The sequence below is a fragment of the Topomyia yanbarensis genome, chromosome 3 (genome assembly GCF_030247195.1).
Source record: "Topomyia yanbarensis strain Yona2022 chromosome 3, ASM3024719v1, whole genome shotgun sequence".
NCBI lineage: Eukaryota > Metazoa > Arthropoda > Insecta > Diptera > Culicidae > Topomyia > Topomyia yanbarensis.
In genome coordinates, this window is record NC_080672.1 from 17,404,582 (window position 1) to 17,430,261 (window position 25,680).

At 37.8% G+C, this 25,680-nt stretch overlaps 1 protein-coding gene across 10 annotated transcripts in view; it reads right to left on the reverse strand.

Annotated features, from left to right (window-relative positions):
• The window catches only part of LOC131686690 (uncharacterized), a 68,188-nt gene that overhangs the window by 12,196 nt on the left and 30,312 nt on the right, over positions 1–25,680 (reverse strand). For all 10 annotated transcript variants that reach the window (XM_058970583.1, XM_058970582.1, XM_058970577.1 and 7 more), the window contains one exon: positions 21,647–22,555. In XM_058970583.1, coding sequence (XP_058826566.1) covers positions 21,647–21,751 — 105 coding nt within the window. In that variant the 5' untranslated portion in view covers positions 21,752–22,555. The remainder of the gene's footprint in view (positions 1–21,646; positions 22,556–25,680) is intronic.

Consider the following 25,680-nt stretch of genomic DNA (forward strand, 5'->3'; position numbering starts at 1 on the left):
TGTCTGTAGGCTGTGCTCGTAATGTGGTCCTATAGAACCAGTGTGGAAGTGTTTACCCCTTTACCATGTCATCGGAACAGGAAAATATTGGTGGAGGTGCAAAGAAAATTCCTGAATTAGGGGAGACCGGGGCTAGTTGGCCGTGTTTTCAGTTTTCGATTTTTACTGCTTTGATGTAGGTAGATCTTGCAAAATAGAACACGCGGCATGAAAGAGCAGACTGTTGGCAACATCTCTGATTTTTTTTAAAGTGTTTGATGTATCCTTTTGGAACGAGCTGAATGTCTTTTCGGAAAAAACTGTATATTAACCGATATTTGCTATTATATTTCAGTATCAATACCCCGGCATTTTGACTTTGACGCATACTCCATATTCAAAAGAAAATTTTCGAAATTCTTCATGCAATTGGCCGGAATAAATGTCTTCTATATTGGCGAAATACACAAGAAAAAGATTTTCTTACTTTGGAGTGAATTCCAGAAATAAAAATTTTTGATGACTTTTTTGCACTGTAAATAGTACCGCCAACTTGCCCCAATCGCATATTTTATTAGAAACTATTTAAAAAATAACCTTTGTTTTTGGATAGATGTAATATCTATACGGATACTGAAAGCTCTTTTCACGCGCTATCGAAAAATATAATCATTTAGGAAATAGATTGAAAATCACCCTAAATAACGCAAAGTATTTAAAATTTAGAAAATTTACTTGGTATGCACACACAATATCACCTACAACTTCCACCAAACAAATCGTTTTGCAACAAAAACACATTGGATAACGGGTTTCGCATAACTTGAGGTACACAAGAAGAGGCAGTGCTATATGTCTAATAGAAACAGAGAAAAAAGAATTCCGCCAACTTACCTCAACCGCCAACTAGCCCCGGGCTCCCCTATATATTTGATTTTAGCAATGAATTTGACAGCTTCGTACAATAATGATAGCATACTGCGGCTGTCATATTTATTTTTCAAAATTTCTTAAATTCGCAGATTTCAGGCAAAAAATAATGAATCTAGTAATAACAGCTTGTTGGAACTGGTTGCAATGAAAAATGTATTTGGTAGTACGTTCATCTCTATTATATTTTTGTTGCAAATTTGATTCTGATGAATAAGCTGGCCAAATTTGCTAGAAACATGCTAGAAGTATGTGGTAGAAATGTTGGATTGATTGGTACCAGATAAATTTTGGTGCAATGTGTGTTAATAAAACGGTCATTATTATGTGTATTATAGCAACATATCTAAATATGACAAAGAAATTGGCTGCACTGCCAACCTCGCTAGCTGCATTGCATATACTCATCTGTCATCTGGCAAGAACACGAAGCCAGTTGTCTCTTCTTGTCTTAGGCTTACCCGGATCTCATTTGACTGGTGCTCACTGGGTAAATTGAAAGCGGATCTATTCATTTGAGAGGATCAAACGAAGGAGGTTGACTATGAATTGCGACTCATTTGAAAGCGACGGTGAGTGAAGAGCCATGAACCGAGCTTCAGATCAACAGCATCTGATGCGTTAAATGAATATGAATGCTATCGTGGACGACTGATTAACTGCGTTCATTCAGTTTCGATTGAATGAAATGAAATTTTACTGCACTTGCTGGAAATATTGATTTAAAACTAGCCAAATCAAAGCATGCTTGTTGCAGTGCAGTACGTACATTAGCAAACCTGGGGTGGCATTTGCATCTCGATTCGAAACTTTTTGAAGACGATTCGACTAAATTGTGGCATTACGTATCGCATTCGACCAAGCATTAGAGCTCATTGGATTGGAGCGGTGGGCAGACTTTAGAAAGAGAACTGGAGTGGTTGGATTCGGTTTTAGCTGTCAAAAAACGAATCCAATGGAACACTGCCTATCCTTGTAGCATTTGACGTGTTGTCGTACAATGCCGTGGCATGCGTTGCCAAAATCGCTGTTTTTCTATCCGCAGTTCTCTTTCTAGAGTTTTTCTAGGCATACCATGTGTGTGTATGTATTTTCTAAACTCTCATTTTTCTCAGAGATGGCTGAACCAAATTGTTCAATTTCAAATGAACGGTTTAACGCTCCCATAAGCTGCTATTGAATTTTTTGTCGATCGGATTTCCGGTTCCGAAGTTACGAGTTGAAGAGTGCTGTACCACGGCAAATTCTCATATAAACTAGTACCACCATGATGTCCAAATGGTGTAAAACATATTAAACTTCTTTAGGTATTAGGATTATTATGAATTAAAATAATCTTTCAAAATGCGTTAACATATTAAGTTTTGCGCCTACAAGTTTGGGATTTCTTAATTTTTCCTCTTTCATGGAGAGCAACGATTTTCAACTCTATCAAAATGTTCGGACATTTTTGTCCTGAAAGGCTGTACACAAATAGTTACGAATAAAGTGTTAGCGGGTCGTATTGATCCGGATTTCGAACTCAGTTTAAGGACACATTTTCAACCAAATATATATGAACTTGTACCCGAATTGTTTGTTAGAGTTTCATTTTCCAGTTTTTGGTAAATATTACCGTTTTTGACCTGGTTAGCCAGTGGGAATCGCTGCCAAATGAGGTCTTGTTTGGCATACATAGATGTATGCAGAACCGTCATCTTTTTGTTTTTTGATTATAGAGGATTTTTTTATGGTCATTCGCCTCTTTTCAGGTTAGAAAAATCTCTTTGGAAAAATTTCAAACCCTATGGCCATGTGGTATCCGGCGGGTTGAAGTATCTCAGCTAAGAATTAATCCACTGGGTTCCAGATCCCATGTCGTAAGAGGCGACTAAAAACAGGAGTCCTCGAGTCGAAGTGTTTCTTCATGCCGAGGACTAAATGGCTGGCATTATTAAGATATGCCAGTCGCGCACGGAGTGTTATGGACTTTGTCCTTGCTGTGTTAAGCGAATCTCTTACACAGTGGATGTTTGTTTCTTCGCAAATCGTGAGATGCAAATGATGGTCTTTTTACTAATGCCCACTTCGGGGTTTGCTATGGGCGATTATAAGCCAACGTGTTTGGTATCTTCTAGTAGCTGTACAATAAGTGCGGGTGATTAAATATGCAGTGTACTAATCGACCATGATTCGAGTAACCCAAATTAATCAAGTATTTCTATGAAGGAAACTCATAATACCCACCACATGATTTAGGTCAGCTCAGATATCAATTTGGAAGGCACCGATTTGATGGACTATTTAAGCAAACTTGCATATACTTAATACTGGAAATCACCCAACATTTGCACGATCTGGCAGAGAAGAACTCTCTGCTTTGACTGTATTACGCACGAGTTGGCAAACTGGCTCGTACCCAACGAGCTTGAACCGTCGTTATCTGATCATAAGTATAGCGTCTTTAACCATTTAAACGCCTAGATGTAGCAATCTCTTGCGGTTCTACTGTGTGATAATTCAGAAATGGGAATAATTGATCAAAATCAAAGAAAAGAAGCACAACCGCAAAGGTGCTCTCTTCAACAATGCTTCGACTCATTGTATAGGAATCAGAATATATTGGCTTAAATGGCACGTTCCCCGTATGTAGCCGGGGATTGTATAGAGTCTTCGAGTCTCAATACTTATCGAATGCAAGCAAGGTTGGAGAAAGATCACTTTTCGATTGCGCTGAAGGATGATCTGTTAAAAGATCTTCACGGGTGTTTCCTTTCAAACCCTCCTAACTCATTCATCCCCAGTTTCAGTGAGTTTGGCTTAAGGTATGGTATCATTTGGTTCTCTTCGGATAACGAACAAAGCTGAATCTGGTTGAAATAGAAATTGGAAGAGATAAGAGAGAAGACAGGGGGCTTCCGTTTTATTGTCGAACCATAATATGTCATAGCTTTCACTAGAATAGGGTATTTCTTTACATTCTGTGGAATCCCAAGGAATGTTTGAAGAGTACTAAAGTTTTGATGTGGCTAGAGTTCCATAATCCTGGTCCCTGGCCAGTTTGCTGGGAAGTTCTGAGAACCAAGTCGGTTACAGAGAAAATACAGCAGTAGTTTTTCAGTATCGACGACTGTTCTCTGGTAGTTCTAGCGAATTGTTACAGCTGAGGCCTGCCAAGGAATCGCAATCCGGAACATCCAAGGTCGGTCGTATCATGTATAAATTTGATATACACATTCTTAATTTTGTTTTGTTGTGTTTATTATTAATATTCTGGTTATTATTAATATTCTGGTTATAAACCAGTATCTGTATTAAACATGACCCCATTCGCTTCCGCTTTCCACTGGCCAACCGAACATTTTGGGTACAAGTTCATATAGATTTGGTTGAAAATATGTCTTAAAACGGAGTTCGAAATCCGGATCAGAAAGACCCGTTAACAACTTATTCGTTACAAAAAGAATTAGAAATGGTCTAAATTTACTTGGATTTGCGGGTCTAAATCACTAATGATCATTCAAAGTAGCTTTGGCCACATTAGCCACCTATGACGGTTCTAGAGGCCCCGGGGCACTTCCATGTTTCTGAATTAATGGCAGACCCTTTTCAGAACAAATTATTGACCGATATTTACAAACTTGATTTCAAATGAAAGATACAATACTCCAAGGGACTGCTGTTGAGTTTCATTCATATCTGATATTTGGTTCCGGAGTTGCAGGTTGGTTACTGCGGCCACATAGGAAATTCCCATATAAACTGGTTCAATCGTAATACTTCAAAGGTTAAAAATCCATTGAAATGGACATCAACTCGATCAGAAACACATAATAAGAATGTTTCAAAACTATATATCACGTTGTTACTTGTTATAATTATCTGTTATTGTAACTACTAACGAGACCAAATTTATAACACATTATGTTACGAAAATTGCATTCTGTTATAATCTTGTTATTTCATTCTGATCGGGAATTTACTTATCTTTGCAAGTCTACATTACTGATGACCAACTAAAGGTTCTTTGAATATATTGTTCACTATAGACAGTTCCGGAGCTCTTGGGAGCTGGACGTATTCCAGAATTAAAGTAACATCGGTTCTTCGGTGATGACTGAACCGATTTTCATAAACCAAGTTTCAAATGAAGAGTATAGTATGCGGTTGGATCCTCCACAAACCTCTCCATCCTCTTTTCCCCTTCCCCTTACACCATCCTTTCATACATTGAAACTGCGAGTGGGTCAACGGTGGGTGCGACTTCCTCCTTCCCGGTAAAACCTTGGCAGGCCTCAGCTGTAACATTCCTGATTAACGCTGATCTGGAACTGCATCTGGAGTACCGATGAGCTGTCGGAAATAGTAGCCTGGGCACGTGATGTAACAGTACCGAGGAAATTGGAACCGAGTAACTGTTGGCGTTCGGTGTATTGGTGTAACGAAAGGCTCAGCATAATTCGGGCTGCCTGCCTAAAGACGTGTTCAGAAAGCAAGATCTACATGCTACAAGGGCTGTGCAGAAAGGTAGACGTTAACCCCTGAGACAATGATTACCGTGTCCTGTTGGTCAGGATCAGGGGTCCTATGTGCGCTGACAAAATGAAGATTATCACACGGTCCGACCGCATAACCGCCTACACTGTACGTTGATGCAGACGGTTGAAATCTAGTCTCTAACGACGAGCTCCTTATTGTGGCAAAAGCGAAGAATCCTTCCGGTCCGAATAGTATTTCTAACGAGGCACTGAAGACCGCGATCGTGGCGTTTCCGGACATGTTTAGACTAGCCCCAAAGAAATGCCTGGACAATGGCAACTTCCCGGACAGATTGAAGATCCAGAAGCTGGCGTTGCTGCTAAAATCAGGGAAGCCACCAGGAGATCCAGCATTGTACTGGCCTATATACCTGCTGGGTACTCTTGGTAAACTTCTGGAAAAGGTCGTCTTCAACACGCTGACGAACTACGCTGAAAGTGAGAACGGGCTATAGCAAGGGCAGATCGGATTTCGGAAAGGAACATCGACGGTGGGCGACACCTGCACAGTTATCGCGAGCGCGAAGCAAAAGAGAAGTGGTAATCGCTACTGCACCGTGGTAAGAACGCTTTCGACAGTGCCAGTTAGGGGCGATTGTTGTACCGCTGCACAGAATGCGGGTTCCGGACTATCTGTGCAAGGTTATGAAAAGTTACTTTTAGAACCGAGTACAGGTCTACGAAAGGGGAAGAGGTTGATTAGGGTCACGGAGGGAGTACCTCAGGGCTTCATAGTTGGCCCAACGCTCTGGAATATAATGTACAGCGGAGTGTCAACACTGGAGCTGTTCAGGCGGTTGAGATCATCGGCTTTGCAGGTGGCGTTGTCCTTACGATAAACGGCGAAATCCTCGAGGAGGTGGAGATGTTAACGGCAGAGACAATAGACATCGTTGAAACCTGAATGGCTAACGTCAAGTTGCAGCATGCTTACCAAAAGACGGAGGTAATGCTTTTTAGCAGCGGGAAGAAACCAGCGTCGGAGGACAATCCATCGATGCGTGCGCTGAAGTACCAGGGTGTGATGGTCGGGTTAAATTACGTCAGCCTTGTCGACTACGTATGCGAGACAATATGCTGCGAAGACAATTAACGCATTGGCAAGGATCATGTTGAATCATGGAGGAGCAAGAGGCAGCACGCTACCTCTCATGGCAGTTGTCTCATCCTCAATTCTGAGGTATGGCGTATGGAACCGGACGAAGTTGACAAGCACGTTTCGCCTAATAGCTGTTCGTGTTGCGGGTGCGTATTTGTATTTGTATTTGTATTTGTATTTAAAATTTGTGCTCATCTGACACTAAGTCTTAATGAACTAAACTAAAAATAATTAACCTAATGTAACAGCAAACGGTGACGAAATTGTGATGAATTATAATTGAGGTCAAAGTGCTCGGCAAGCTCGTTGAAGAGACGAACCATCGCTAAAATCGGACTATTAGCAGCGTAGTTGGTGTTTCGCATTTCGATGTGTAGTAATGTCCGAGGGCGAAGAACACGGGTTGGGGCGTAGAGGTTGATTTGTCCAAGGAGATCGGGAACATCATACTCAGCCAACAGAAGCTTTGATATGAAAATGGCCTGCGAAGTATATCTACGTTGTTGCAAAGTATGTAGTCCTAATAGTCTGCAACGGTTCTCATATGGTGGCAGGTTCAACGGATCATTACAAGGCAATCGACGTAAAGCATATCGTATAAATTTGCGATGGACAGCTTCAATCCTTTCACTCCACGTTGCATGATAAGGGCACCAGACGATGTTTGTAAATTCCAACTGCGAGCGCACCAGTGAACAATATAAAGCCTTGAAACACAGAGGATCCCGGAATTCGCTAGAAATTTTGAACATAAAACCTAGAAGTCGATTTTCTTTGTCGATGGTCGCTGACAGGTGATTGGTATAAGTTAGCCTTTCATCGAGAATAACCCCTAGATCTTTTACGTGGTCAACGCGTTGGAGCTGAGTTCCGGCAATGTTGTAGTTAAAATTAAGCATGTCTCTTGTACGATGAAAACTGATGACAAAACATTTCGTAACACAAAGGATCAACATGTTTCTTTGACACCAATTGTAAAATGTATCAATGAGACACTGTAACTCACGGCAATCGGCTTCATTCCTTATCACAAGAAATATCTTCAAGTCATCGGCGAAAAATAGTTTCCCTCCACGCATTAGAACAAAGACCGCAACATTCACGAATAATGAAAATAGTAATGGACCTAGTGTACTACCTTGGGGAACTCCGGAATTATTACAAAAAGATTCAGACACGTTGTCACCAATTTGCACGACGCGCTCGCGGTGAACAAGGTAGGATCGAAGCCAGTGGCAGAAACTCGAGGTACATCCTAGTTTATCAAGCTTTGCAAGCAGTATCTCATGGTTAACGATGTCGAAAGCGGCCTTAAGATCTGTGTAGACCGTGTCCACCTGGAGTTTCCTGGATATGTTTTCAATGCAAAACGATGTGAAGCTAACTAAATTCGTCTCAACCGATCGATCAGGGAAGAATCCGTGCTGACATGGGCTTATGTAATGTTTACTAGCAAAAAACAGCACCTCGTTGATAAGCGCTTCGAAGATTTTCGACTCAACTCTCAGCGAAGTGATTCCCCGGTAGTTCGCAATGTTGCTTTTGTCATTTTTCTTGCGAACCGGAAACATAACTGAAAACTTCCAATCACGGAACTTTTTTGCTGCTGAAGCGACACATTGAAAAGGTGCGTCAGTGGGATCGCTAAGATATCGGAACATTTTTTTCAGAACAGCAGACGGCATAGCACTTTGTCCTGGAGCATAAGACGATTTTGTTTTCCGTATTGCAGAGAGAACCGATTGTACTGAAATAGTGAATACATCCATATCCACTGCACCAATGCACAGTGGTCCAGATCGCTAATTTAGGAGGAATTTTTACTTTCTGACAAACCTGTATAATTTAGCCGTATCATGTCTTAGGATGAATTTGTGTACTTTAGAAGATGCTTCTTTTTATTGGAATAGTTATTAGGGTGGTTCTAATTTATCTAAAATACGAAAATAAACTTTTTACTGATGAAAGATAGAGCTCCACAGTCTTCCACAAAGTTGTAAAGTAACTTATTTTGAATAAATTTGTTGAACATATTAAAGCTCTATCTCTTTTAGTTTTTGTTATACAAGAAATTTAAAAAAAAAGATTAGGGTGTTCCTGAAAAAAACGTTTTTTTAGTATAACTTTCGTATCTTTTACTTTTTGTTAACACAACCTTTGAACAGCTTATTGAAAACTTCAAGCCGAGTATTTTTCTCCAAGACACCGAAGGTCTAACTTTTTTCTTTAAAAAGTTATGGACACTTTTCGTTAAAAAAATAGCCTATTTCAAGGCTCAATATCGCTGATGCGGGCACCTAAAATTGAATTCTGTTTCCACCACATGAAAGACCATACTTATTAGTATATTTGAGCAAAAATTGGCGAATTCGATATTTTTTTAAAATTTGCAATTTAGATTTAAAGTTTGTAGTTTTGCAGGTTCAACGCATTAAAGCATTTACACACATATCGTTGTATTATGAAAAACGCTTTTAATCCACCTAACAGTGTGATGAGACATTTCTTATAACTCTTATCACTCTCTTCGGATATTATATCGTTTGAGAACATTTAGAACTTGATGTTTCGCGATGTTTTTGATAACACATACTACATGGGATAGTGGCAGGACTCAGAGAATCGCTCAAATCAGCATAGGACAACATCAGTGCTAGAAATCTCAAACCAAATCAATGGGAAAGCGAAAAAATGGCCCATAAAATAGACATTCCAACGAATTATTGTTAATGCTCTGTTAGTAAAATATCTAAATTGTGGTGGGAAAACTGAATTTTCCTAAAGGGGTTATTTATTTATCATTCACATGTATGAAAAAAGCCTTATGTTTACATTTCTGAGTATCGCCCTTTTCACAAAAAAAGCGTTGAAATGAAATCGCAGCTCCTGATATCACGTTATCTCTGAAGTGCATGCGTGCATAGTTCCAAATTTTACTTCGACATCGACTTTTTCTAAAGGTGACTTCCCAGTAGTATCCTTGATTTGAATTATTACCGCTAATCCTAATGCCAAAGAACAAATAAAAACCTCTCGAAAACGAACCGTTTGGGGAAATCATCATCATTACTGGAATTTTCATTTTCACGAAACTTTTCGATAGCCTTCCGTCACTTGCGTTAATGCACTGGGTGCACAGTGCTCTGAAAATCTAGCGAAATCGTCTTAGGGCACCAGTGGGTCTAATTCAGATCTATCTGCGCGGCGAGTTTACTCTGTAAATAATACTATAAATTTCTATTCCATAATTTTCAGTTCAGCAATTCGAGAGTGCTCACCGCAAGCCATGAAAAATAGACTACGTTGTGAAGCGATGGTCACTATTTATCAAAAAATCACGGTTAAATAAAAAATTAAACTATTAAAAAATTTCAAATAGTTTATAATTTTCACAAACTTATTAGGAAAAATTATTTAATAAGCTTTCGTAATATTGTGTAGGAAAAAAGCTGAAAATTTTAGTATTTTCTCTATCTGCAACATATAAACCCTTAAGTATAACAATTAATTGGTATACGAATTGGAATAGGTTCGCCAAATTTTGGAAGAAGTCTATAAAATAACCTCTTGAAAGCTACCTAAAAATTGTTGTAGTTCGATGCAATAAAAAAATCATATTTGGCAATTCATATTTGGCTGATACAATTGGGGTGTCAATGTATTATAATAGATATTCAGTATTCGAAGAAGTTTCTTGTGAACGAGTGTAGAACGACTTTGTTTCTACTTACTTGAAGTCAGCGGCGTAGCCAGAAATTCGGTTTGGCGGGGGTTTGGTGAAAATCGATCTTACTGTCCAAACGGCATAATTCCGAAACCATAATTTTTGAAGTTTTAAAATTATGCAGAATTATTTTCCAGAAAATAGTAACAAGGTTAGTGTCTTTAGCGAATTTGTTGCGACTTTATTGTAGTCATGAATATTAACCTGAGAAAATTCACCATAAATACTTCTTGGACGATATACCGTCAAAATTATTTTATCAAATGATGCGCTGTTTAACGTTTGTAAAACTCATCGAAGATACTAAACCTCCGAAATTGGAGGTTTCAAAATGATGTTATCTTGACCTTAAATTACTGTTTTTAAACATTTGACCTATACATACAATTGGTCATACAACAAAAATCAAATGCTCATCAAAATCGATCAGAACCTGCTAGAGTCGAATGGAAATCGTCATTTTTCATAAATTTCTCTCTACATTCGGAAAGTGTTATCCTCGTTATTAATCATATTACGTTTTCGTCTCAACTCGACGCATTCCCAAAAAAACCTGTTTTAATCCACCTAGTAGTGCAATTGTGCTTGTCTCATTTGTCCAGACTACGATTCCATGGCTGGTTATGTTCAATACAATGGTGGGAATGAATATTACATGTTCAGTACGATTTGCACATACATACAATGGATCGACAGCCACGATCTTGAGATACTATGTGATACTGAAACATCGCTTGAAACCAGCGGCGGATCATGGAGAAAGATCCGAGAGGTCCAGGTCCTGCCGAAAATTTTCAACTTGTTAAGAAATTTTAAATTAGTTTTAATTTTAAAGTAGCAACCCCTCACTGCATACTCCCTCCGGGCCGGTATGATTGACGATTTTTAGAGTGATTGCATAACCTTTCTATATGAGAAAGGCAAAAATGTACCAAAGTCCAAAGAAGTCAATTTTTGTCAAACATCTCAATGTTTCATGCATTTTAAAGTCATTTGGCATCAAAAATACAAATTTGATTTTGAAAATTTTTCATTTCAGTTTATATGAGAATTTGCGGTGTGATTGCACTCTTCAACTCGTAACTCCGGAACCGGAAGTCCAATCAATAAAAAATTCAATAGCAGCCGATGGGAAGGTTGTACCTTTCATTTGAGACTAACTTTGTGTAAATCGGTCCAGCCATCTCTGAGAAACTGAGGTCACATTTTTTTCCACATACACGCATACATACACACACAGACATTTTCCGATCTCGACGAACTCAGTCGATTGGTATATGACACTCGGTCCTCCGGGTCGGGATTAGATTGACGAATTTTAGAGTGAATGAGAAAGGCAAAAACATTTTTGGCAAATGTTGAAAGTTATGAATTTTTTTGGTGAGCAGTTCTATGTTTCATAGACATTAAATCAATTTTAACTTCGCTTCCTATTAAATAAAGACCCTTATTACAATACATTTCTACAAAAACGAGATCAATTTGAAAATAAATCTGAGGATTATGATTGATTACAGAACTCTGGAATTTTCTATTGGAATGTTTTCAGGCAGGAATTTGATATTGATGCAATTAGACAACTGTGAAATCAAAACCAATAGATCAGTTACATATCAGGACCCCATTCCGACAATTTATCAAAAGTCCTAATGATGTTAACAACAACAGGTTATCAATCCACGGATCAGATAATTGTTATTGTAATATTGAATTAAATCAGTCTGCATCAATAAATTTTCAACTTCAATCCAATATTTTTTTTGGGTGTTGTGGGGGGGGGGGGGGTGTTGTACGGTGTTAAACCCCAAAACCTTCTCTTGGCTACGCTGTTGCTTGGAGTTATTTTTTTCGCTTTTCATTTTCCGATATGTTTCAGATCGATCCGATGGTTATAAGTCAGAAAAATTGCAGTGAGAAGGTTCGCACAAATGAACATTTTTGTACTGATAAGGTATCAAGTTCCTTCCAGACAACTTGGAAGTGTTCGGTGATTATTTCTAGCGGTTGTAGATAGTAAAATGAAATACAAAAGTCGTTTTATCGAAATAATGTTTAGCTTATTTCAATGGATTATTACTATATTGAACAATAAATGGGCGACAAAGAGTAATCAACAAACAACAAGCCATAACTTTTAAAGTATTCAAAATAGATATTTAAAGTCTGTAGTAAAGTTATTCGCAAAAGTAAGAGCTACAAATTTGCTGAAGACATAATTTCGATATAATCACTTCTAAGAAAATTTGTGAAAATATCTCACTCATAGGGGGATTAATCAGCAAAAACACAATTCCAGAAGAAAGGCCATATTACCTCCATTAAATTCTTCGAAGATACTATTGACCTAAAATAAGCCGTTTTGGCGTTAATTATAGATTATATGTTTTTGGTCATATTTCTGGCAATGGGAAATGATAAAAATCTTTCGTCCGCATTTAATGTTAAATATCTCTTTTGATAATAGTCCGATTTCTACAATCTATAGCTTGTTCGAAAGGTATTTGTTAAAGCTGTCTAAAAACATATAAATTGTTAATCTATATTGTCAATTTCGGCAGATAATTTCAAAAAACTGCAAAAAGCGCCATTTTTACGCATTCAAATATTCATATCTTGGAAACTAAACATCAGAATCAAAAACAAATTAATAGCGTTCATACTGTTTTTTAGTTCTTTCATTTAAAATTGGTTTGGATAAGATCGGTTCAGCCATTGCTGAGAAACACGAATGAGAATTTGTCCGTTACATACACACACACACACACAGACACACACACACACACACACAGACATTGTCCCAAATCGTCGAGCTGAGTCGATTGGTATATAAGACTCGGCCCTCCGGGCCTCGGAAAAAATCTTGAAAGTTTGAGCGAATTCTATACATTTCTTTTATAAGAAATGTAAAAAGCCACTTTCAAATATCATTCTCTCATCGCAGCAAGCTTTGCATAAGTGAAACGACTGTCAAAAAAGGTTTCTGATTTTATTCGTTTTAAATAAAACTAGTAAATATGGATATTAGTCGAAGAGAGTTGGCGAATTTGCTTATTGCTGGTAAAAAGACAGATGAACTGCTTAAGTTCATTACAAGTAGTAATCCAAATGTAAAATTGAGACTTGTTAGTGCTTGGAAGAAATTTTATATTTTTTTAAAACAACCTTTGAACAGCTTTTAGAAAACTTCAATCCACGTTTTTTCATAACTCTGAAAGTCTAACTTTATACTTTCAAAAGTTATGGAAACTTTTCGCTCATAAATAGCCCTTTTTCAAATGTCATTATCTCTGATTGGGGCAAATAAAAGTAAGTTCGGATTGAACCATAGAAAAGAACATACTTTTAAGTATATTTGAGCAAAAATTGGAAAATATTATTTTTTTTAAGCATGTAATTTTAAATTTACTAACCAAAGTTTTAAATTTTATCGCATAGCGACATAAAAGAAATTGCCTAAAGCCTTTGTATTTCCTTTTCTGTTTTGCTTACATATCAACAATACAGAATGTGTTCATTAAAAATAATTTGGCTATGACAACAATTTATGATTTATATAAGGAGAATTTATTCAATGCCAATTAATTCAAAAGTAGATGCATTGCATTTTCAGGTATATCCAGCGGTGCTCGTTGAATTCGACGTTTACATTTAAGAGAAATTATAGGATCTGATGAAACAAGAAGTCTCTTGAAAACGTCATCAAGATTGACGAGTCGATCGAATTTGCGTGCGTGGAATTCTCGGAATCTGCGAATACTTTTATTCCTGGTTTCTTGAACTTCTTCACTGCACATACCTACTGGCAGCATGTTATGTTGAATAATGCTTCCTCCATGGACCAGGAGTTTATGCACGGTTGGTGAGAGAGCGTACCAACCATACAGGCGTACATAAAGCAATCGTGTATCTTCGGCGTAACTCCGGTAAGCATCCGCGTTAATTCCCAATTTGCTGTTGATGATTGTTAATAGCACATACATACGTTCTAGCAACATTTCGTCCAACCCGGTTTCTTCTGCAACGACATCTCGGTTTCTGAAAAATTTTCGAGCTGTGTTACCATCGTTAGAATTTCCGCCACCTGGCAAAGGTTCGCTAATACGAAGACCTAAACGGTCACGTAACACTTGTCGAATTTTTATTTGTCGTTCCTTAAGCTCGCTGGTATTTTTGCCTACGCGCCAACGCGGTTTTGCTAGAGCTAAACGGTAAGCAATATTCAATAGTAACTCCATTGCTCGTATTAATGCATGTAAAGGTGAAAAAACATATAAACTATCCGGTGGATCGCTGGCTTCCAGTAAAGGATCATTCAATCGCTTTCCGGAGCGTTTGCATATATAACACGCTTGAGACGGTGTGCCTGTTACGTCATTCACTACCTTCGTATCAACCATGGAAAATATGAAGCTTGAACTAATCGGAATCTTGCGCATATTAACATTTACTATAGTCGGGACTAATTCATCGATTTGCTTGTTCATCGCGGCAACTTCATCCTTTGTTAGTTCAGGATTTTCCTTCTTGAAAATTAATTTTACTGGTCGGCACAGGGATACTGAAGATGGAAAATCATTATTCCAAAGAATGCAATCTCTTGACTCATCTTTCCGGCGACTAACTACACGTAAAGGTACTATAGATAGAGTAAATATATGCGAATCGTTATACTCGAATAGTTCTCCATTTTCATCTTCGTCAACGCACATTTGCTTGTATCTATGTTCAAGTGGAAAAGAGACTGTCAGTCAAAGTTTAGAAGAAAAATAATGTTGCCTACCGGGAATGGTTGCTGCTTCCATCGCAGCCCCACTTAAAGATAAAAAACGTATTATCCTCAGGATGCAGTGGTAGAACTCCAATCTTCAGAAACGAGATGAGTCGTTCCACGGTATGGTTAACAAGAGCTTGAAGGGGAACATACGCACAAGAAGGCTGAACAGAAATTCCTGAAAAAAATTGTTGATTCAGGGACGAATCTTTGAGAATAGTACATACCGATCGGATAGCATAGTTTCTTTTCTTCTACTATTTTATTATACGCGGGATAAATGTCCAAACCCTTCTGCATAACTGAGCTGCGTATGTTTTGGTACTGCGCCTTAGAAAAATCATTTTCACAAATAAATCTAAGTGCCTCCTCCGCAGTAAACGCTTCTGCAATCGGGACAGCCATAGATCCTAAATTCTCTACGGTAGATCTGACGGGACTTTTCGACAATCGTTCGATTTGTCTGCCAACTAAACGGAAACCAGTAGAATTAGCGTTGACGGCTGACGCTAAACCAAGTTCTTCCGTGGAATACTTATCGCGCAACTTTCCTAATCTTTTTATTTTGGCTCTGCGACATATTTCGGAAAATGGTTTCCTCTTTCGGCCTTTACCTTTACCTTCGACTTCGAATCTTAGCTTTCCTTCAAGCCACACAAAATTTTCCAGCTCAAACCGAATTTGCGTGCGCTTACTCCGAATCTACAACCTTCTAAATTCCAACATGAAGATTTTTATTTTCTTCCAAGCACTAACAAGTCTCAATTTTACATTTGGATTACTACTTGTAATGAACTTAAGCAGTTCATCTGTCTTTTTACCAGCAATAAGCAAATTCGCCAACTCTCTTCGACTAATATCCATATTTACTAGTTTTATTTAAAACGAATAAAATCAGAAACCTTTTTTGACAGTCGTTTCACTTATGCAAAGCTTGCTGCGATGAGAGAATGATATTTGAAAGTGGCTTTTTTCATAATAAAACGATATGTGTGTAAATGCTTTAATGCGTTGAACCTGCAAAACTACAAACTTTAAATCTAAATTGCAAATTTTAAAAAAAATATCGTATTCGCCAATTTTTGCTCAAATATACTAATAAGTATGGTCTTTCATGTGGTGGAAACAGAATTCAATTTTAGGTGCCCGCATCAGCGATATTGAGCCTTGAAATAGGCTATTTTTTTAACGAAAAGTGTCCATAACTTTTTAAAGAAAAAAGTTAGACCTTCGGTGTCTTGGAGAAAAATACTCGGCTTGAAGTTTTCAATAAGCTGTTCAAAGGTTGTGTTAACAAAAAGTAAAAGATACGAAAGTTATACTAAAAAAACGTTTTTTTCAGGAACACCCTAATCTTTTTTTTTAAATTTCTTGTATAACAAAAACTAAAAGAGATAGAGCTTTAATATGTTCAACAAATTTATTCAAAATAAGTTACTTTACAACTTTGTGGAAGACTGTGGAGCTCTATCTTTCATCAGTAAAAAGTTTATTTTCGTATTTTAGATAAATTAGAACCACCCTAATAACTATTCCAATAAAAAGAAGCATCTTCTAAAGTACACAAATTCATCCTAAGACATGATACGGCTAAATTATACAGGTTTGTCAGAAAGTAAAAATTCCTCCTAAATTAGCGATCTGGACCACTGTGCAATGGGAACATCACGGGTCGCGTTTTCGAGCTCGATGGCAGATGGCACATCAGTCGTGAAGACACTTGAAAAGTAGCTGGCAAATAGGGAGCATTTTTCCGCCGTTGTAGTCGCTACTTCGCCATTGTAGACCATCCTAGACGGAAGACCCGTTTCCTTTTTCTTCGTTTTAACAAAAGCCCAGAATCCCTTCGGATTTCGTCGTAAGTTTTGTTGGATGCGGTTCACATATCCTTTGTACAGCAATTTATTGTAACAGCGGTACTCATTGCTGGCGAGTGCGCAAAAGCGCTTGAGAATAGGGAATCGAAAATTTGTGTACGCACGTAGGGCTTTGGCACGGATGCGTTTCAGATTCCGAAGCATAGCGTTAGACCATGGAGGCTTCTTGGGAGGTTGATATTCTGGCACGGATTTTTCAACACAGTCAATGAGTAATCGGTTATAGAGATCGACTGCAGCATTTACATCAACTTGATCAAGTAATACACTCCAGTCAGAACAATATCATCGGAGGCGGTATGCGTAATTGCCGAGATGATCCCCATCTGCATCACTCTGGATGAGGACGTGGAATGCTACAAGCGGAGAAATGCACGTAATGCAAGGAGATTGGTCCGAGCGGACTCGTTGGCTAAGTGGCAACAAGAGTGGGACAACGCGGATAAAGGAAAGTGAGAGGTGCTACCCTCTATTTGACACAGTTTTTGTCCTGGCACGGGTGCTTCCGTAAGTACCTACATCGGTTTGGACACACTTCGTCACCTATTTGCCCGGAGTGTGTGAACTTGCAAGAGACACCGGAACCCGTGGTTTTCGAAGGGGTATGCCTGGGCTTAATAGTTAACAATATCGTTGAAGAGATGTGCCATAACGGATGCTGTCAGTCGAGTGGTTACGAGTATACTCTCTAAGCTGCAGATTAAGTGGCGGAGGGACCAACAAAGTAGCGCCGTCGGCTAGAAAACCGAGTTCGGCTCGTCGGGACGCCAGTAAATCAGACGTCAGACTTCATAAGAATTGCCGAACCGACCTCGACACGCTACCGGGTAGCTCGTGAGCAGGCTAGGTCCACCACCAGAGATAAGAGCGAGTTGATCGCGTCAAATAGCCAACAGATACGCTCCACCCGGAATCACTGGACAGACCTCGGCACCTACTGATTGGCCCGTTGAGTAGGCTAGGTCCCTCACCGAGGACTAGATCGAATAGATCGGGACAAAGCGGGGAGCTAAAATGCTCACGAAAACGAACATCGTAATAAAGCTACCACCGCGGAATTCACAGTAGGGTTTACCGCAGTGGACTATCTAACAATATCGTTACAAAAATGGGAGCTGATTGGCACACGAAACAGACATCTGTACCGAGAGAAATTTCGCTGCTAGGAAGCTCCTAGTCGGAGTAGAGTAGTTCACCGCCGGATAATATCCGAGCAGATCTCGATAAAGTTGGAAGCTGAATGGCTAAAGAAAGCGGGTATCTGTGTCGGGAGAAATTCCTCCGTCGGAGAAATCTCAGTCAGAGTAGGGTGAGTTTACCGCCGGGGCCTATCCGAGTAGATCGTGATAAGGCTGGGAGCTGAATGATTCACGGAAACCGGAGTGCGTGCTCTACACATAAAAAATCTCTTCCCGAAGTAATGCCGTAAGGTAGTGCCCGGGACGAATCAGGTTCCGTGTAAGAGTAGTTGTTTTAGCGGGTCAGGTGGCAGTTTTCTCTAAAAACACACACACACATATAGACATTGTTCCAATTTGTCGAGCTGAGTCGAATAGTATGTAAGACTCGGCCCTCCGGGCCTCGGAAGATTCTTTTTCAAAGTGTGTGAGTTCGTTGAAATGTGAAAAATGTAAAAAATGAAGAAATAAATCAATGAAACCCCTCCCAATATTGGCCATCTGTGCCAATTGGTAGTTTTTTAATAAATACTAAAGAAGCAGTGATACGAATTTTCATTTAAAAATGCCAACTTTCAGTTGAATCTACCGCAACCAAGATTCAAAATTCAAAGCCTTCAATCATTCACTTTCAAGATGCCCGTCATGACATGACAAAACCGAACGCTTCCATTTCAAATTGATTCTTTTTCATTCATCAGCCAAAGTCTGCTCTGCTATGGCCAATTTACGTACATAAACAGTTTGAAGTATGTTCTGGGTGGTTTTGTTTGAATAGCCTAGTCAGTTGAAATACATTCCAATGAAATTGAAAATAAATGTAAAATGATTGAGCGGCTGGGCTGTTTGAATGAATGATGCAACTAACAACTGCGGTGTGAACATAGTAGGGTATAATTTGCGGGTTTTCCGCCTTCATGCTCAATAAAATATGTCGAAATTTAAAGACACTACTTGAATTGATGGTAACACTAGTTTACAGAATTTCTGAACTAAATAAGCTGGTGGTCATTTTCAATGTAAAATCGCGTGCTGAATCCGAAAATAAAGTCCAAAAAATTCATAGTAGAACAGTTTTTGAGTTACAGTAAAAAATTAATTTCGCCTATAAAATTAAAAATGCCATCAGTAAAATACAAATATCTCTGGTTGTAGTGCATCGCCATGAAATATTATTATGTTGAATATAAGGTAATTGAATGCACTTTCGATCGTTAGAACATTTTGTTTTAGTGCGACTACTGGTTCTGGCGTTATTTACGAATTTATTGAACTTTTCTTGATTTTTCGTCATTTTTTGAAGAAAAATGAGCGTTTGGTCAATATTTTGGGCAAGATAAATGCAATCCTAAAAAATTATTTTTATGGGAAATTAAAGCCTACAAATAACCAATGAAAATAAGCTCTTATTAGTTTAAATCGGATGGAAATTGTGAAAGTTATTCAATTTGTGCAGAATGGAGACTTTCGAGTTTCTCTGGGTCAACATTACTCGATTACAATTTTTTCTAGGCTTTGTTTCACAATATATGAGGGACTATCTGTCAGAATTCTGTTAAACAAGTAAGTGGAAGAATTTTGAGAAAATTTAATGTGGGGTAATATTCGAACTCGTTTATCCAAATGATTCAAGACTTCTTAAAATAATAAGTTCAGGCTCAGTGGAGTAATGTCATCAAAAATTTGGCATTAAAAATACACATAATGTACAAATGTGTCATACAGAATCGCATATGTTCAAGAAACGTTGTAAACTGCACGCTCCACAACGCCTGGATACACACATCGTAAGCTTATGACGGTGCAAAATGTTAAATTCGGACACTAGCTTCACGAATGATGACTTATCCACCTATTTCGTCACGTTTTGTTCTACTAACAATTTACTTTACGTTATTAAAACTTTTTGAAGCTTATAATTTGAAATTATACGAGATTCACATTGGCTTCTACTATGTACTGATTCTACTGTACTGGTTCACAAAATTTCAATATACTACAATATATTGCGTAAAACATCTAAGTGCAATTACAAAATATTCTACGTTCTTCAAATCATTCTGAAGTTCAGATTTTGAGATTTTAAACCTAAAATAAGTCTTATTCGATATCCTACATAATTTCAAAACACGAACTGCTAGATGTTCTGTGAAGGATAACAAATTAAAAGTTTTACAAATTATTAATTTTATAAAACTTAACGTATGTAGTATCACATATTTCCACGGATATGTATAGTTTGTATTAACATTGTACAAAATCCAGTTAAGCAGCTTTGAGTTTAAAAAAAAGGAATTTTATGACGTGTGAGGATTTAGTTTAGAACGAGTTTTGTATCATAAGATTGTTATTTTATGTAATACACTTCTAAATAATACACGCAGTATTGCATACCAATCATTCGATGACTTATAATTTCATTGAGCCTAAAATTATTGTTATCAGAAGTCTTGAATCATTTGGATAAGCGAGTTCGAATATTACCCCACATTAAAATCATTCAATATTTTTCCACTTACTTGTTTAACAGAATCCTGACAGAGAGTCCCTCATATATTTTGAAACAAAGCCTAAAAAAATTGGAATCGAGACGGCTCAATAAGTTGACGTAGAGAAACTCAAAAATCTCCATTCTACAAAAATTGAATAACTTTCACAATTTCCATCCGATTTAAACTAATAAGTGCATTTTTCATTGGTTATTTGTAGGCTTTAATTTCCCAAAAAAATATATATATTTTTTTGAGATTGCATTATCTTGCCCAAAATTTTGACCAAACGCTCATTTTTCTTCAAAAAATGACGAAAAACAAGAAAAAAATCAATAGAATCGTAAATAACACCAGAACCAGTAGTCTCACTAAAACAAAATGTTCTAACGATCAAAAGTGCATTCAATTACCTTTAATTCAACATAATAATATTTCATATCGATGCACTACAACCGAAGGTATTTGTATTTTACTGAATGCACTTTTAATTTTAAAGGTGAAACTCATTTTTTTACTGTAACTCGAAAACTGTTCTACTGTAAATTTTTTGGACATTTTCGGATTCAGCACGAAATTTTACATCAGAAATGGTGTTCGAATATTAAAGTTCAGATTTTTATTTTTATTTTGTAAACTAGTGTAATTAATTTAAAACAATTAAATCCAAAGGTGAAAATGTAGCTACAAAGACCCCAACACTTTGTTTTAACTTACAATTGCTAAAATCTTAGCTAATTGTCGTGAAGATGCCAGAATTGGATTGAAACATTTTTTTTGCTAAATAATAATTTGTAAGCAAAAATGCATTGTTTCATATCGTGTGTTTCTTTTATCTAGCTCACTTCAAAAAATTCTCTTTTGTTAGCACATTGCTCGAAGCAAGGCGGCTTGCATTCGAGGTGGAAGGCACACTACACACGAACGTTCTTATTAGTCTCCCGCGGAATTACTGTCGACTGTCGAAATAGACAGATGATTTGCATCATTACCATTGTTTCAAAATGATCACACTCCCTCCCGGAAAGCCACTGACTGTGGGACATAAAACGTGATAAAGAGTAGCTCGTAGTGCTACTTACCAGCGTGTAAATTGCACTCGTCAACGCTAAATGTTTCGCATGCAGCATTCGGCAGCACCCATTTGCGCGAAGTGGTCCATAGGGGTACAGGATTGCGGACTTCATGGTTGGCGAGTGGTTTTTAATGGTCCGTTCACTCGCTTCTCCGTTCTCCACCACTAGCTAGCGGAAGGATTCGAAAGTGCTGCAGCAATTAATGTGTTTCAAGAGTTAGATGGAAGAACTTCTTGTTGTTGTTTCCTTAATGACCTAGCACTTCACTTGGATGCCAGTTGTCTTGTAGTTTTATGACTAAGTGCTCGTCCTTCTCATCTCGAGAGTATTTGGTTTCACTTGTGCTGTGATAAGCAACCAATTTCACTAGAAAAATGTAATGTTTGTACCTTTCTTATACTATGTATATTTTTTTTCTGTCAATTCTCGTCGGGTTCAGTCATTCTTCTTCACTTAAGCGAAATGATTGAACAGTTTTCGACCGTGGCTACCACCCGTAAAAGGCCGGGACGAAAATAACTTTTTTCCCCGACGGTAACACAATTTCCTTCGTTCAGGATGCTTGGGGTATGACTCTCCGTTCCACCAGGCTGATATACTTCTTCGGATAGACCGACCACCAGTAAAGAAGTGAATAACTTGATTCATGTCGTCATTTCGTGGTGCATCCTTCGTCGAAACACCACCGGGTCGGCTTCTTCGGTCATCCTGTCTTGGTCTTTCATCGCCATTTCTTACGGGTTCATTCTGAGTTTTCCACACTTTCAACGGATCCAGACATGGCAGATTGATAAATGAAGCCTGTTTTACCCATCGTTTTTACTTCCTTTGCCCGATGGTCGGCAATGTTGGGTAGAGCTTAAATGTGCATGCTTTCCATGCCGTGACGAACGTTTGGCTTTGGAAGGGCGGGAACTGCAAAGAAGAGAAAGTAAACGGTTAGAAGAAAATCTCTGACGGAAGATAGTCAGTTTGTTGTGGAGAAAACGTTCTGTCGTTGGTAACAAATTATGATAATTGATTGAGTTAGGGGAGCTGCTCGCGGCGGTGAAGATAGGTAATGATTTTAAAACTTTAACAAGTCGCTGAAAAGCGAAAAGAATACTTTGCTGAAAAAATAGTGAGTGTTTTCTCATAAAATAAATATATAGTTCTTTTGAATTCACCTCTCTAGTTTGTTGATTTATTTGATCAGTTTAATTAAAATCAGTTTGTTTGTGTTTATAAATGAGGCGTCTTCATTTCACAACTCAAAGACGATGACGCTGGCTTTTAATGAAAGTTTATTGCTTGCAATAAGTTAGCCTGGTGATATTTTGTGAGAACGTAATAAACAGCACTGTGTTTTATTGTTCAATTCGTTTAGTTGACATAGTTTGTGAGCTCTAGTAGTTAGTTTAAAACTTATTTCCAGGTTTTTCAAAATTTTAACAAGTGTGAAGTTTGCACTAACTTAGCACGGAAAGAATTTTTGTAACTTCATAATTCTAGTTTATTGGGACTATTCATAATGTATATGCTTTTGTTGGTGTTTCCGTTCCCTACCTGTTCCAACTGCAAATAAATTCAAATGATATAGTATTACTATTATATCTCTACAACTCGTTTATAGTACTATACACTAGAGTGGGACACGGTTATATAAAAAAAATTCTGGTCCGAGCAACTTTCTAGGTTCCATTTGGGTTCTAGAAAAACTGTGCAAATTTAAGGCTCGATCGGTGAAACTATGTTTTTGCGTCCACGGTCTAAAGTTTACATGCGATTTCGCATGGGAAAATCGACTTCTACATTGCATCCTAAAAATAAATCGTTGTGTAATTTTTATTGGAAAATTTTCAAGGAAATAAAGTCTCGAAGACCGCGGAACGATCAAATGCTAGAGAAGAAAGTTATTAAGCAAAAATCAATTGATGCTCTGAACGTTGATAAAAATTTCAATTTTCATGGCACCACTTCTGCTAACGGTCGAATTACATACAAATTTTTTAACTTTCTGTTATTATGTACAAAAGAGACTTGAATGCATCCCTCAAAACTCTTATGAAGTGGCCGAACAGTTCTGATTGCTGATTTAGACACATTAAGAGAAGGCCAAAACGAAATTGCATATAATTGGATAGCCAACAGCAGTGGTGCCAGAAAAAAATGAATGCTTTATCAATCGTAAGAGTATCAATCGGTTTCTGATTAATAACTTTTTCCATGTGTTAGATCGCTTCGTGGTCTTCGAGACTTTGTTTTTTTTTATTAAATTTCTTATAAAAAGCACATAACGATTTTTTAGGAGATAACGACCGACTTCAGGAGGAATTATTTTGTGAAAGTCAATTTTCCCATACAAAATTCTATGTAAACTTTAAGCGGTGGGTCAAAATACCTTGCATGCTTGTAATTTGTTGCTGTTGTGCGATTTTTGCCCTGAAGAAAATGAGTGTTTTACTTATACTTTTGTTTACTCTTCAAAAGCTTTGGCATAGTGGTAGATGCGTCACTTGATGACATGTGTAAACTCTCAATATTATCCAAAAGCTTTGATACATATTTTGAACATCGTAATAATGTCGTGATGAAGTAGGTTTTTTTTGTTAGGGGAAACATTGCCACTGCGACCACTATTCAGGTTATTTTTGGTAGCTACCTCTGTTTGCTCTACAGGTTACAAATTTCCCGAATCCAAAGTAATTGGAAGCGAAATTGTCCACATGTGTCGTCCCAACCGGGTAGTACATAATTAATAGAGCTGAGGGACAGGTATGCCACACCTCGTGAGGCGTCATAAGATGCCTTCCGAAGTAATGCTCCCTTCGAAGAAATAGTACTCCACAATGGCAGAGAATATGTTATGAGCTCTCGGGCTGATAATCGACAAATGCCATCTTACCTTTTGCCATTTTTTCAGATGATGCTAAGCAGGACAATGTCTCGTAAATAAACCTGTGATTATTTGGTAGTTTTTTCGCTTTCTGATCCATTAATTTTGTGGCTCTCGTTGTATCTGGATGTATGAATTTCTTGGCTTGTCGAGTGCCTACTACGTTACGCCAGTTGTTTAATAGTTGGTCCTTCTCCCAAGCCGAAAGGATCAGGTAGTATGCCTAGAAATGGGTCCGGTCCAACAAACATAATTCCCAAAAGGGAAAATTGATTCAAACCAATTTGCGCATTAAGGGCACAAAACCTAACTTAAATTAAGTATTGATTTATTGTGCTTCGAATTCATCTCGTCAGTAACTAGCACCATCTGGGTGTCTAGTCAGACGATGTATCTAATCTAATTGGTTGGTATGGTTTTTGTTTTCAGTAGTAGAAATTGCCTTTTTCAAAAAAACACGGCCTATCTACTGAAGATATAAGAATTCAACCTGGAAATTATATGTAGCTGAGAGCTTTGAAATTTTCAAACAATCCGCTTTTTAAGAAGTCTTCTGTTTCAATTCCACTTTTTTTTTAAATGCAATTAATTTTAAATTATTACAAGTGCATTGCTTTGCACAGACACACTTTTAGTTTAAAATACATGCATTTGCTTATCAAGAGCGAGTGAAGGCGCTTTAACCTAGGCTTATTAGCCAGGGTAAGGTGTAAATACCTCTGTTCCATCCCAAAGGACCAAAGAAGTGATATTAACCTTCTTAGCCAAGTCACCCCCAACGATTTATTACATTACCTTTAAACTGAAACGGTTGGTACGGTTGTCCTCGTTTCTTCCTCCTTTAAGATTCGAAACAATTCGTTAATTAAATTATTCACTGAATGAATTATTTAACACTCGGAATACCAAGGGGGTAAAAAAAATGGGAACGCTTACTTTGACCGGTCATATCTCAGCCGTTACATAATCGATTTTAAATCTGTCTTCGCCAATAGAAAGGTATGTCTTTTGTGAACACGTCGAATTAAAAATATAGAAGAATAGACTTGTCTACCGTAAGTTACAGTAAAAAGAGAATAGCAAAGATAGTGAGAAAAAAAATGGGAACGCTTCTTTGACTTGCCATATCTTAGCTGTTTGCTCACCAATTCTAATTCTTTCTTCA